The sequence below is a fragment of the Bombus terrestris genome, chromosome 8 (genome assembly GCF_910591885.1).
Source record: "Bombus terrestris chromosome 8, iyBomTerr1.2, whole genome shotgun sequence".
Classification (NCBI taxonomy): domain Eukaryota; kingdom Metazoa; phylum Arthropoda; class Insecta; order Hymenoptera; family Apidae; genus Bombus; species Bombus terrestris.
In genome coordinates this window covers 4,879,967-4,894,901 of record NC_063276.1, presented here as the reverse complement: position 1 = coordinate 4,894,901, position 14,935 = coordinate 4,879,967, and the positions used below count along the sequence as shown (strand labels likewise).

Here is a 14,935-nt window from a genome sequence, read left to right as displayed (position 1 = left end):
CTATCAATCTGTTCCACATCCTTTTATCTCGCACGCTTTGTCTTCTCATGTGGGATTCCCCACGAGTCTTACACTGTAGCGCCACTGCGGTGCTATATCTACGGCGCCGGCTGAAACCTTCAAGTTACTACTCGTGTCTCGCACGCAAGTCGATAAATTAGAGACCTACTACGTAAAAAGAGGTAAGTCAAACCAACAATAGAGAAATAACTTCGTGACTCAAAAAATATCCTAGTTCCACCACTGTTTCTCATTGACTTCCAGCGAACCTTCCCAACGTATTCCGATTTTTAGGTTAGAAACCATGGAACGTGTTCACCAATCCTCGCCATATTTCCCTCGCAAAACACAACTGACGAAAAGCGTAATACTGATCGAACTGGCATGGTGAACGCTTACTGGGTGTAGCGACGATCTCGAACGGAAAAGGGGTTGAAAGATTCCGTAGAACCAAAGAGGGCGTTCGTGCGGGGAGAATGGGTTTCATTGAACCAGAATTCGACGGTGCTGCCGGCGGACGGCTATGCGGCAAGGGAGCCAAAAAGGGACAGCTATGGGTAATGAGGGAGCGAGAGGGCGGGTGAAACGACCGCGCCACCATGATGGGCGAGGAAGGAGAGGGAGAATTTCATTGCTGGGGAGGGGTTGGAAGGGCGGGGGAGGGGGAAGCGAGAGGAACAGACACGGGGATACGGAGGCACCGTGTCGCTGGCCTCTGCGGCAAATCTGCAGGTTTCGTGTGGCGTGTGCGTGGCACGGAATCGCGGGGATTTCACGATCCCAGAAGTGTGCGTGGCCGGAAGAAAACGTGCTCTCCCGTGAATTTTTTAGTGCGTAAAACTAAATCGTGCGTACGGTGTGCAAGTCCTCTCTCTGTATGTGTAGTACGTGTGCGTGGGATTGCCTCTCGTGTGCTGTAGCGAAAACTTGGCCAGCTCGGGGGATGAAGATCTTCGATGGCGTGGCGCGGTCGCAGCACTCGATCTGTAAGAGTAGCATCCCTTACGAGATTCGGGGCTAACCAAGGAACAGTTACGGTGGACCGATGAGGTGGTGGCTCGACCTTATCCGCGAAAGGTCTCGCGCGACCGAATTGATTGATCGGCCAAGAGGATAATAGAAAAGAGCTCGTCGATGCCAGTCGACGACCTCGCGGACCAGGTGGGGGGTGTCCTCTCGTGAGAACGGGCGAATACACGTTCACGCGCCGCGAGACTACGCGTGGAGAGGAAGCTGACAAGTGCACCGTGCTGTCTGTCGGTCCGTTTCCACTCTTTTCTGCGGGCTTCGTTTGTTCGTTCAATCAATCAATTACCCGCAATGTGTCTGTTCGCGTGATCAGTGTTTGCCCACATTTATGTGACTAATTCTGTTCGGTGCTAACCATCGTCAAATTTACATCTAAGTCAAAAAGAGGTTTTGATCAATTGGACAACCTCTCGTTTGGAAGAAGCATACGTACGTATAAATGGAAGGACGAAACTGGTAAAAAGGACGAGAATACAAGAAAGCATCAAGAAAAAAGAGAAGTGGAAGATGAAATAAGGAGAGATGGACACGGTGGTGTACAGTGTGCTCTCTCGTGTTTAATTTTTCAACGAGGCTGCGAGCGACGACGCGATTGGTCAGAACAGGCCGCGAGGAACGTACGGATTTTTCGTCGAGTCCGCAGATTCTCATGCAAGTACGTGGTATAAGCGAATTTGCCGCGGTCGATGCACTCAAAAGCTCGCTCGGGGGAGTCGAGTGACACGTACACGACACCGCGAGGACCGTGGCACAGTCGATTCGAGTAATCGAGCGTCGAATCGAGCGTCGAACCACAGCCTGGCCGCCCCTTGCCTCTTAACGAACCTGTGTCAACCTAACTACAGAATTTCTTGCTTGTACGATACACACCAATTTCCTTTTCAAGTATTTTATATTACATATAAAGTCTTGTACACGTTCTAGTCATTGCTGTATAGATTCTAAGGATTATTCCTTTTTTAAATACGCATATAATTGATTCTCATAATATTTATAAAGGGTTTGACTGTTGCTGTTGGTCTATCGGAGTCTATCAGGTTGTTGCTACTCTGTCTCTGGTTCAACGACTTTCTATCGAAAATTTCGCAATATTGAGAGTTATTGGCCGGCTCCCAAGCGACTTTCTGACTAATTTATGATCGATATAAATTTCGCGGCGTATTACGCGGGCATACCATTAGCGTACGTCAGCAATTAATATGCCTTAGTGTGCGCGGCCGGAAGCGGCTCGATGTCGGAACATGCCTGTGGAATTTCAGCTTCTCATAACGCTTCAAGATTCCCCTTTGTCTCGCAAAATACCATATATGACTATACACATTTTATGTAGCCAAAAAAACAAACAGCAAATTTCAACAGCAAATGCAACTTTATACATTGAACTTTATCTTCCTCTTAAATTATTATAATGCATTAACAAATTAAGTAGTATGTTTTTAAATTAAACGATGTATTTATTTTTTCCCCTAAAAGCGTAATATGTTGCAGGAGGTGGATATTGTTTTTGTTGCAGATTAATCCTGGGGCTGGGGTTGTAATTGGAAAAGTGGGCCAGCGTGCACGCTCAGCGCGGCTTAATCAGAATGAAATCTAAGAAGTCCCGGGCAACAATGGCTTTGTGATGCCCGAAGGAGGACCGTCGGCGAAATGAAAGCCCCTGAGAAACAATGGAAGCGTCCACGCAGGCATGACGGCCCCATTCAGATTCGCAGACGGCATGCTTAGTGGCGGCCAAAGGAGACGCTCAAGTAAGAATAAGCCGAGCATCGTTAGACAGAGGGAGAAAAAAGGAGGGCGAAAGGACAAGAAAGAATGAGAAAGAGAAAGATACCTAGCTTTCTCTTGGACACGATCGAATGGCATGATACAAACTACACCATGCGTCTCGGTGTCTGCCGTTTTACTTATGCCGTATCATCCTCCTGCATATTCTCCCTCTTGTATCATTTCTTCTAAATCAAGTCCTCTTTCTTCTCTTTTTTATTGCGTATGCGTGTATGTTTCTTTTCTTTCTTTGTTTTTAATTTTTGTGCGTGAAGCTATACCGTGATGGACAAAAGAATGTTTAAAATTGACACTACGGATATATGAGCACAAGTAAAACAGCATTTTTTCTATACTATACACTTGTGTATTCTAAGGCATAGGATTACATTTAGACTTCCTCTTGGACGTCACAACGTGTACAGTGGCCACAAAAAAGTATTTGCGCATACACTTATTCTCCGATGAAACGTTTTGTTTGTCAGACCCCATATACATTTTGTTTAGCATCAAGTTTTTATAGTCATATGAAACAGACTAGATGGTGTGAAACTTAATATACTTTTATTTTCAGTATCTTCGTGGCAGACGCCGCGAACTCTCTACTATTGAATAATGTAACTCAAATGTAACCTAAAATACTATTTCACTCACTCGTGTAATCTAAAGCTACCAATAGACTGTTAAGGATATCTACTAGGTCTGATATCGACAATCTGAGTGACCATTACGTGTAGAAATATAGTAAATTCTTGTCGGTGACGAGTGTCCTGTACAGTTGTTTCTGAGACATCGCATCGTAGAGTTTCAAGAACAGGTTTGTTCGAACTCTCGACGGGACGGAAGTTTGGAAATTTGTTGGGACAAATTCCACGCAACACGATGTTTCCATTTTAACGTAGCGGCTAATGTTCGAACGCGTTTTACGAGCAACATGTGCAGGTAATAAAAGATGGGAGTCCCGGGATTTCGCGAATGATTCATTGATATCGTTTTATCAAGCAAGCTTGCCCCCTTAATTCCATTCGCTTTTTCGACCAACAACTTGGCTCGTGCTTGCCGAGGGAAGTATCGAACCGAACAACGTTTAAAACACTCCGTTGAACACTTACGAGGGAATTTCCATTTCAATTGCAACCGCATTAATATTCATAATCATGTAAATAAATTAACCGCCTGTGTTCCTGATGTGAACGATTAAGTATCTATCAGATGTGCCATTTCACGACGCGTCACGAGCCGTTCATCATTTCGTGTTCGAGTTATTCGAAAATTAAGTTCCAACCTGTTATATCTTAATACTTCAATTCTTTAGGATATTTCATTTCTAACGGGGATATATAGAGTGTTCTTCGTATTACGTACAGTTTATGCAATTTGTTGCTAGGTAAAATAAGTCATCTGAATCTATTTATTAATTGGAACTCAAGGGGGTTGGGAATTTAAAAGAGAAAATTCCATTATGTGGCAGTAATTTCTTGCGTAATATAGCTCGAACTACAGCTCATTAAAATATTGTAAATATTACAGTATTTTAATGAATTAGATTAACGTACCAATTTTTCCAACTCTTCCGTTTATTAATGAAAATAACGAAATTTTCGTATAATATATTGTAACGAGCGATGAAAATGGTTTTTTAACATAACTTTTCCTCTGTTGTGTGGATAATGTGTAACGATAGCAGACGTTTCGAAAATATTTTATTCCCATAGTGATTTCTAGGTTACTTTTTCATTTCTTAACTACATTATTTCCTTTCTTAACTACATTTTTGGTTATATTCAAATTATATTTGAAATTAATTTTTTCAAAAATCTCCTCCTAACTATGTCACTCTTCTAACAAACAGACATACATCACAGCATGTGTGTTAACTGATTACATATTTTTTCATAAAAAATACATGAAAGAATTAAAAAATGTTTCTTACAAGTTCATTATATAAATTAAAGAGTGAAACTTGATAGAAACATAAAACTGACTCTCCTACGTAATGAATAGTGGTGGGGGGAATGGCCTTGAACGACTAACGACTTCTATCGAGACTATAGAGAGGGGGATCGTTCTTTAAAGTTTAAACGTTCCTAAATCGACTACAATTAGCGTCATTGACAAACGAACAACGGTAACGAGTTTTAATTGGTCACATTTCGGCGACTGGGCATTAAGGCCGGGCTAGTCTGACAAATGCGAGTGTTGTTCGAGCAATGGCGCACAATAACGCGTTAAGTAGCGACCGTTTCTCTCTAACGAGCGAACAGCCTCGCAGAGAGCGTGTTAATCCAGAAATTATCACGTGTAATTTTATGTACGGCCTGTTAGCACTAACGACTCACTTCGTGACACACAGGAATAGTATTCATATATGCAAATAATATGATTTCATTTCATATTGAAGAGGATATATCATCTTGAGGTATCTAAAGATATGGGTATTTTTGGGTCATTCTTCATAAATAATTATGAAATAAAAAGCACAAATTTTCGTAGATAATATTGATATAGCTTTTAGCTCCACTTTACGTTCTTTTTTAAAGAGAAATATTTAAAAAGGCAAAGTTATCGCCTATGTTTGAAATCACTACTAGTAAAATACAGATGATTGATTGTTAATACTGGCAAGAACTGGAACCTTTAAAATAAAAAATTCCTTTCGTTTCATAAACTAGAATCTATTATCTACGGTGTAACGTAGAATTTTGAAAATTAACGTAACAGTTTGGAGAAGAACACATGTTTTTACTATTAAATTTTAAACATTCTTGAAAAATGTAATTCGTATATTTGGAAAATTCTAAGCGATGTTGTGAAGTACTCTGCTTATTCCTTCGTAGTATATCGAAAAATATTACGCTATATCTTTATCTGATCTTTTTTCACAAAAAATCACTTCTTTCAGCTTTTGCTTTTTGCTATAAGAAAAAGTGTTGGAAAGTCTTTTACATAGTCTTATTACGTATAAAACTTCTCACAAATTTCCAACTTCATGAATAATTTTGTAACTCACTGTACATATATTTTACAAATTTTTAAAGTAATTTCCTGCAAAAACTGCTGAAGCTTTGTATGCAAAAACTTTATTCTTCGCTTTTATCTTCTTCCTTCGCAAGGAATCACTTCCTTAACCTCTTTCTTTAAAACACCTTTCTGAAACGCTCTATATGCTACGCGCGCGCGATTCGAAGCATATTCAACGCGTGTCGCGTAGCGTTCGATCGTTCCAGCATTATGCGACAGTGTCGTTCATTTTCAAAGTCTTTTTCACCCCTTGTAATCGACAGGTCTTTTTCCTCCCCTCGATTATTTTCTTTATAACGCCACGTTTCCTTTTTTTCGCTGTTTTACGCGGAGAAGAAGAAAAGAAGGAGAAGAGAAACGGATCGAGTTCGTTAATTGGCCTTCTTGTTCTCGTACAAGCAAAAAAACAGGGGACGATGAAGATGAATAGAAATATCTGAGCACTCTCTTCCTCCTCCCCTCCGTTTTTTCTTCTCCTGAAGAGTCCCGTTCGGTCTGTTTCGCGTTAGAGTCAACAGGTTCAAAGTTGTTTTTTAAGTGTTCTAGAGAAAATGTTTCGGGACGCAGAATAATGCGGACATATTGCAAAAGGAACCGCGCGTTCGTGCCTTGTTTTCATATTGTCCATATGCACACAGTCTAGGGGCTGACCTATTTCAATTTATGCGAGAAACTTGATGTTTTTCCACAAAAGTCCTCTTGTTTACGAAAGATTGATTATGCTATAAATTAAAAGAGAAGTTCTCGAGATCTCGTTTGTTGATTTGTATAGCAAATGTTGCAATTCGTGTGGTTAGAATTTCGCTAAATAGACCTGGTTTCACTGCTGAACTAATATTACTAAATCTAAGCTGTGTACACACAGAATTAAGTGTATTATATATACTGTTCCTATTGGTTTAAAGATAACAATGATATTTGTGCAATAGAAAAGTACCATTTATATACAATTTTCTTGTTGTTGGAATCGATACAACAAGGGTCCCCAGAGACCCCTACCTACATTTCCGGCCAACCGTTTTTAATATTCTGTTGCTCCCCTAAACCTTCAATTCCCCATGTATCCACTTTTTCAACAACGTATAATATATTCGACGGATACGATGCCATTTCCGAAATATATCCATCATGTATATCGATTATACAATGACCTTTAGAAAATGACGCGAGCATACGAGGGAAAATAATAAATTCGAACGCTGTCACTTAAATTCTACATTGAATTATTACATACATAAAGAATGAATATAGATAGGAAGAGTTATCAGTACGCAGAAATCGGTCACTAGTTAAAAAGTTTCGAGAACGTGTATTGCTCTGGGTAACAATTAAAATGGGTCACCCGGTACACGCGAAGAAAAGTTCGACTCGCAAAAGGTAACAAAATCTACAGTTTGTTACGTGTCTTTCGGTTCCATTGTGCTCTACTTATACTATAACTTTTAGAATCATATTGGTTAATAAGTGATCTGGTTAAAAATATTGGTCTTAACTAAAGCTGTACTAGTAAGAGCATAATAGTACAAAAAGATTGATCTGTATCTGTCAAAATGTTATAATTAATTGAAGTAATAATTGTTAGAAATGTCAGAAATATGTTTTTCAATTATCATGTCTTATACAAAACTAAAATGTTTCCTAATGTACAGAGGGATAGGTGATTAACCCCAAAAAAATCATGGTTGAACCAATTTTTCATAAAATCTTTTCTGTTTTCAGATCTCTAATAGACGAAGGAAGGATCCACAGGGACGACTAGCAGTAGCCAAAGAGAAACGGACAGTGGCATGATAGGGGCAATGCACCACCCTCTGCGAGGGCGCATTCTGCTGGCCCTCTTCATTCTGCTCAGCACATTCGCGTTGCTCTCTAAAGCGGTCGCGTTTCCGGACTGGACCGACTGTCCTGCTACGTGCCGTTGCAAGTGGACATCCGGCAAAAAATCCGCCTTATGCTACAATGCTAGCCTAACTTCGCTCCCCGCCAATTTGGACCCTGACATGCAGGTCCTCGACCTGTCTGGAAACAAAATTCCCGCGTTGCAGTCAGAGATCTTTAAACGTTCCGGCCTAGTGAATCTGCAGAGGGTCTTCCTGAGGAACGCTGGAATTTATAAAATCCACGCAGACTCATTCAGAGACATGAGGATCTTAGTAGAAATCGATCTCTCCGATAATCACGTGGAGATGCTGGAACCAGACACTTTTCTGGGCAACGAAAGACTGAGGATCCTGATCTTAAGCGGAAATCCATTGGGAAAGCTGAGAAGCCACCAGTTCCCGATTCTGCAACATCTGAGGAACTTGGAATTGCAGAGATGCTCCTTATCCGAGATTCATGGAGAAGCATTTGTCCATCTGACCGGTCTAGAGTCATTGAGGTTAGACCACAACGAATTGGAGTATCTGGATGTATCGGTAATATCAAGTTTGCCACGTTTGAAAACTCTAACACTGGATGGTAACCAGTGGAGTTGCGATTGCAGACTTAGAGACTTCCGAATCTGGCTGATCCCTAGCAGACCTAGCAAACTGTACTCCGTACCTCAAGTGTGTTCGTCGCCGATGAGATTGGAAGGTCGCAAGTGGGAAGATGTGAAGCCAGCAGAATTCGCCTGTGAGCCTGAAGTGTTCGTGTTGGCCAGTAGTATTCAGGAAGAGACTAATGGAAACCTGAGCCTGGCCTGCCTAGCCACGGGGGATCCAGAGCCTGAAGTTTGGTGGCAATTAAATGGAGGTCCAGTAAACGCGACCAAATTAACCGAACAGACTTATTCGGGAACCTACGTGGCCTACGCGACATCTGACGTCGATATGGCCTACAATGAGCGAGTCCCATCGTCCAGTAGACTCACCGATAGGTGGAACAACTTGACCGTCTACAACGCCAGTGATGGTGACGCCGGAGAATACTCTTGTTTTGCCAAAAATATCGCCGGTCTGGCCAGGGATACCGTCAGTGTTGCTATTCCGCGGGTGTACACGGCACCCACACTCTCCCAGAGCGATAACTGGTTGCTCTGGGTGACTTTGGCCGGTGGGGGAGCTGCTGCGTTGTGTGTTTCCATTTCTGCGGTTCTGTTGGCTTTGTGCGTGTGTGGTGGTACTCGACGACAGCGTGCTCGAGAAAAGGTGAAGCTTCAGGGGAGCACTAGTTTTGGTGACCAGGAGAAGAAGCTTCTGGATCTGTCTGTGACTACCACGACACCTGGAAATAGCAACGATCGAGGCAGTGGTCACGGCAGTATAGTGGAAGCTTGTAGCACGGGTGACCTGGAACTGGCAGAGAGAGGGTCCATTTGCGACCCCATGAGCGCTGCCACTGTTACCGTAGAGAGACTACGTCCAGAGGTGAGCAGTGGCTCCGTGACCGCTATGAGAGCTGTACCGTGCGCCGCCATGTTCCCACCACCCCCACCAGAATTCACTAGTGGCGTCCTACCAGCTGGAATCTTTGGGAACATCTTTATCTCCGTGTCAATGCCCCAGGATTCTTCCGATCGTTGTTACCCCGATCTTTTGGACATTCCTGTTCATGGCACTAGCGGTGTGGTGAACAAAACGACTTCGACTCTTCCGGCGGCCAGCAGCGTGTCTAGCTTCGCGACGCTGCCGCGACGAGCGCTGCGATCCAGCGACCTCTGTTCGCCTTACGACAATATGGGGCCCCGCGTAACGGCCAACGGGAGTTCCGCGTTCTCGCTAACGGACGCGGACCTGCGATTATCGCCGCCGCCGCCACCTCGAATTATACAACCGCCACACGAGTTTGTATCCCTATGAGGGATGTCCTCGTGCGGCCGGCTTTCGAGCAAATAGTCGGTATAATTGTTCAAAGCTCGTCCATCGCTTTTTTCCCCCTCAATCCGAAAAACAAACCATCATCATGTTCAGTCACGCGCGTCCTCTTCCCCGTCGATCTCGTTCGTTGTGTTCGTCGTTGATAGTACTCCACACGTATCCGCATTTTATACGGTGAGCCGTGGGCCTACCAGGTGAAACACTGGCGAGTGTGTTGTTTCCATGTAGGAATTGTATAACACAAGAAATTGAGATGATGTGTGGTGACCGTTGTACTTTTGGTAATTTCATTTTTCTTCTGTGTTGCGTTATTTGCCATTCAATTTGTTGATTTTTCAAACTGTTAATGGATCTTTATGAAAAGCCAGAAGACCAATAATCCTGTTGCCAAATGTAAATTAAGGGAAAAATAGGAGGGACACTTTTGTATCTCTTGTACTTATACCGTAATTGATGTAATATACACGTAAGTTAACAATTGTTATCATCACTTGGTAAGCGAATGGCTCACATTTTTAAATCATCCGAAAAATCACTCCTCGAGCGTACATTGATTAAGGTTGTATGCATACAGGGACCTAGAAAGTTTGTATCTCGTTGGTATATTTAAAAAGACGTCCGGAGGTTATCGAAAGTAGTATAAACACAGTTATGTCTGTCCAACAACCTATTCGATTACGTAAGAAGTTGAGTCTCGAAACTGCACGTTCCCCTTACTATTCACTAAGTTGGCAACACTAGCGCCGCTGATCAACGTTAGTGCCAATAAATCGACGTTCGCCATTTGGAATTTATTATCGACGAAGCGACCCTTTCTCGTCAATGAATGAAATGCTTTTTGCGCCAAAGAGGACGGTTCATTTTTGTAAATAGCTCGAAAGAAAAAGAAAATGAAGATTAAACTCGTTCGTTTGCTCAAGTATCAGAAACGAAAATACAGAAAGCTAAAGTGATTTCTGATGCTAGAACTCGTAAGACTTGTGACTTTTTATAACGAACATACACACATTGTATAGTCGACCCGATATTTTTCGATGTTGACCGTTTTAGAAGCTCGCTGTGCATAATTTTAAGAACTTCATCCAGCAATCTATTCGTTCGGTGTATATAATATATTTATGATTTCAGTTTAATGGGTAGCAATTATAGTGCTTCCAATAGAGTGCTGCGGTTATTTACTTTCCATCCAGCTCCTCGTTCATCCATATTTTCATTAATTGATATTTTATACTTTGAGAATGTTTAAGTTATGCAGTGAATCAGTTTCTTTATTTATAACGTCGATAATTATCATTCCAAACATCATTAACTCTTATCTTTCTTCGTTCCTTATTCAGACTTTTCAAATTATATTTATCAATATTTTAAGTTCAAGAAGAAGTTTCTCTTAATCTAGTCTTTGATCATTTAAAAACTGTGAAATATCTGATAAACTATCAAAGAGTTTGACATAATGTAACTTCAAGGTACATTACATTTGAAAAATATAATATTAATTTGTTTAATTTTGACTACCCTTCCGCAACCCTAACTGTTAAAAAGATTGTTGATATATTATGTATTCTCTATTTCCTTAAGCACCTGTTACATCCAAATTCACTGTCGTTCGCTTTGTTCCTTAGTATTAACCTAACTTCTCTACTTCACGAGAATTCTATTTTTCCATCAAATTCCTCTGACAGATACATTAATCTCCTTTTTCGATTTTCAGATATATTCCACTAAACCAAACCACCGACTTTCTCAAACTGCTATCATAGAAACAATTTTATCCAGTTCCTAAACGTGTCAGTAATTCATATATACTACTGCGTCATTCCTAACCTCTTAAAACTCCTATGAACAGCTTAAGAAAGCAATATCCTTTCCAATTTTCAGCTATATTCCACGGAACCATCGACTTGCGTCAACGTTCCTCAACCCATGGATACAATCAACTGGACACGTGCAGTTTCTAAGACGAGCCCCCTCGTGTCTGTATGTTCGCTTGTCTAACTGGCTTGCATGCTTGGTCGGCGTACAATGGCTGCTCGCAGAGGAAGCGTGTACAATGACGAGTGCGTGTGTGATCGTTTTAGGACGTAAGTTTCTTCTAGTTGCCAATACCCACGGATTCCAGTGGTTTGTAAATAACTAATGAAAATAAAAAAAAAGGAATACGAAGACAAAGGAAAGGACGAAGAAAAAAGGGACAGAAAAAAGAAGGCGAGAAGGAACGAGGTTATCCTCAGTGGATGCAGAGAACGAAGTAACGTTATCTCCCCTAATCATTCTCGAGGTGTATCACTAGTTTGTTACGTACTCTACGTGTGCAGTGTTGGTGGAATCGATATAGTGGCCTCGTAAAATTGGTCAACCATTAAAGTTTACATTAATAATTTACATTAATAAGAATTTAGAGTGAAAATGTAACTCACAAATGGCTTCTATAACTTATTCAGTGTATTCTATTCTCAGAGACTTTAAGAATCAAAGATTCGATTGTCAAAAATTTAAAGACCCGAAGGTTCCGAGATCCAATTTTTGAGGATTTACAAGTTCTTCCATAATACGGCCCTGAATATGGCCACATTATCGTTTTAACTGAGTAATGATTTAATTTCTAATTGTACTGTTTCGACTCCATCAACTGTACATATTTGTTATCGCAGTACACGTATTTAATAGCGTGGCGAGCGCGTGCCGTGTCGCCGCCAATTATGAACACTTTGTCAATTAAATAAAACGATTGAATTTTACACGTCATCGAATTATTGTTCTCACTTATTCCGACGAATAATCGATCTGATCGATCGGACCTAAACAAGAATTGTTATCTTTTGGGTAAGATGTTGGGGGGTTGAAAAATCGTCAGCGAAGGAGGAGGTTGACAGAGGGCGAAAGTTAAGGTTCAAGTGGTGTACATTTTTTTTCGAGGAGAAAATAAAGTTCAAAAAGTTAGTCTGGAAATTCTAATTGATTTTTAATGGTTCGTAAATTTCTTTCTTTGAAATTTTAACGTTCACCCTTTATTGTTTAAGTTCGCTATGCCTGTTCTAGAATATAATATAAAGATTTAAATATCTAATTAAATAATTTAATTTATGTACTCACTGAAGTCTAACCTTATTTAATTAAAAAGTCTAATAGCAAATTGTCAAGACGAAATTGAATATTTCATTTATATGGATAGAATATTTATCCAATCGAAATCAATAGAACATTTACTTTCCATTCTGAATTAATTTACTTTCAAATAGTTCTAGTACGAACGATGGTTTAAATACTTTTTACGTAAATTATTTTTATAATTCTAGATTGGAAGAATAAGAAATTGGCTCGAAAAGCAAAGAATATTTATTTGAAATCGCAGAATACCTAAGTAAGACATTTATTTAGATTTCCTTAAAACTGGTAGGAAACTCTTTAATTAATGAAGGCAATTATTAGCAGAATAGCCGATGGTAGCCGCATTACTGCGGTATTCCGGAGATTAAACGAAATTCCGAACAGGCCGAATCGACGAGGGCGATCGTAATCGTTCTCCGCTCGTTGCATTCGACCCGCAGAAATTAGAAATCTGAACTTGCATCGATAGTAACACGTGCATTGTTTGCTAAATCGTTGCATTGTATCCACTAAATATACATAGCAGCGGTGAATAGTTTCGATTCGAACAGATATAAATTGGCTTAATATTCCTATTCGGTGATAATTACCGCTAGACGAGAAACCTCATGATACAACTTGTTACCTCAGTACACGGATTACCAAAAAAGAACATGATAACTCGTGTCTTTTTAATCTTGTTAACGATTTAAAAATTCAGCTGAATATTCAGAAAGCAATTTTTACATCGTTGCAGCAAAATCGTCCTTTTGTTTGATTTTTATTTGAGCTAAATATGTATTTTCATAATCAGTCTACAAGTAATTGTGGTCATAATATCAACACTCGTACCTTTCTGTAAAATTTCATCAGCTTAGAAGCTGTTTTTAAGAGTCCCACTTCTTGGACTTTTGGACCAAACTGACTTTGTCGCATTAAAATATTATTCTTCATCATCGTGACATCAAACGACATAAAATGGCATTAAGGTCAGAAAATCAAGAAAATTACACTTATCTTTAAATGAACATTTTAGTATACAATTGTTGACTAAAGACACGTTGTTGGTTTCGAAATGTTAAAACCGTAGCAAAATTGTGAACAGCTTTTTAATTACAATATTCGAACTAGATGATAATTCTCGCGAAATGCAATCGTATTTTCCGTCACTGAATATAAAAATTAATATTTCAATCGTTATATATATGTTTTTATAATCGTGTCGACGAATTCATCCATAATTCACGCTGCGATGAAGAACAAAAAGAAAGGAATAATCGATCGAGATATGAGGATTTATTTCCAGACTTGATTCCCTGGTGATTCGTGGATTAAACGAACTTCATTAAAATGCCAGAAGCTTCCGGAGAAAGTTGGTCAGAATCCTTCCTATGGGTTTAATCACTCGATTAACACCGATGCGAAATATCCTCTTTCGTCGTTAATTAATAATTCAATGCACTGTTTGCCTCTTATGATGATCAAAGGGAAATTTCATTTCTGGACTATATTACAAACGAATAATGTGATAAATTTTAAGAAGAGCAATATAAATTTGTAATTTAGCTTATTTTCTAGCCTGCCGGCTAGAAAAAAAGACAATCGATATTAATTTGTATATTAAAGCTGTAAAGGGAGCTTTGTAAAGAAACTTTTATCAGTATATAACATCAAAAGAATTAAAGAAAACAACATGATGAAAACTTGCAAACTTTTTCGATCTTTTCCAAAATGCATAAAATATAATGGGTATAAAAATAAAGATATTTAATAATAACTTAACAATACATAAGAGAGAGAGAGAGAGAGAGAAAGAGCTTATTTCCATTACATGACAGATTACAAAAAGCAAAATCGTTGAATATTCTACTGTCATCTTCTGTTACCAAATAGAACGTCAAGAAATCAAAGAAAAGAAGACTACGAATTAAGGAATGCCTCAAATTTCCAATTAACAAATTTTCAATTTTTTCTTCCCCAAACAAATGCTCTGATAAATTGTTCAAGATGAAGAAACATAGAGGACCTTAATGAAAAGTAAAAGAAATTTGTCAACTCGTTTGAACAAAAATTTCGAAAGCAAAAATACTGAGACATTACGTCGTAACTGAGGAGTTCTTCCAAAAAGAAAACGGAAAAATTCGACATCGATAACGACGAGGGGAAGAAAATTCTTTAAAGGAGGAATGGGACGAGTTCATAGAGGGGAGAAGATATCTGTTCAGAACGAAACA

General features: G+C 39.7%; 1 protein-coding gene across 5 annotated transcripts; it reads left to right on the top strand.

Annotated features, from left to right (window-relative positions):
* Positions 1-648: 648 nt before the first annotated feature.
* On the top strand, positions 649-12,352 carry LOC100650406 (leucine-rich repeat and immunoglobulin-like domain-containing nogo receptor-interacting protein 1). 5 transcript variants are annotated; one of them, XR_007224948.1, is made up of 5 exons: positions 649-1,886; positions 2,543-2,777; positions 7,534-9,164; positions 11,493-11,695; positions 11,769-12,352. XR_007224948.1 is itself a non-coding variant. In XM_048408072.1 (4 exons), the coding sequence occupies exons 3-4, from the start codon at positions 7,602-7,604 to the stop codon at positions 11,607-11,609; spliced, it is 1,680 nt and encodes a 559-aa protein (XP_048264029.1). In that variant the 5' UTR covers positions 649-1,886; positions 2,543-2,777; positions 7,534-7,601; the 3' UTR covers positions 11,610-12,352. The 5 variants fall into 5 exon arrangements, 4 of the variants coding, with proteins under 4 accessions (XP_048264029.1, XP_048264028.1, XP_003397182.1 ...); XM_048408072.1 differs by having other exon boundaries at positions 11,493-12,352; XM_048408071.1 differs by lacking the exon at positions 11,769-12,352 and having other exon boundaries at positions 650-1,886; positions 7,534-9,631; positions 11,493-11,581.
* The last annotated feature ends 2,583 nt before the right edge of the window (positions 12,353-14,935 follow it).

Coding starts and splice junctions, on each gene's coding strand:
- LOC100650406 (XM_003397134.4), top strand. CDS start 7,602: ATGATAGGGGCAATGCACCACCCTCTGCGAGGGCGCATTCTGCTGGCC.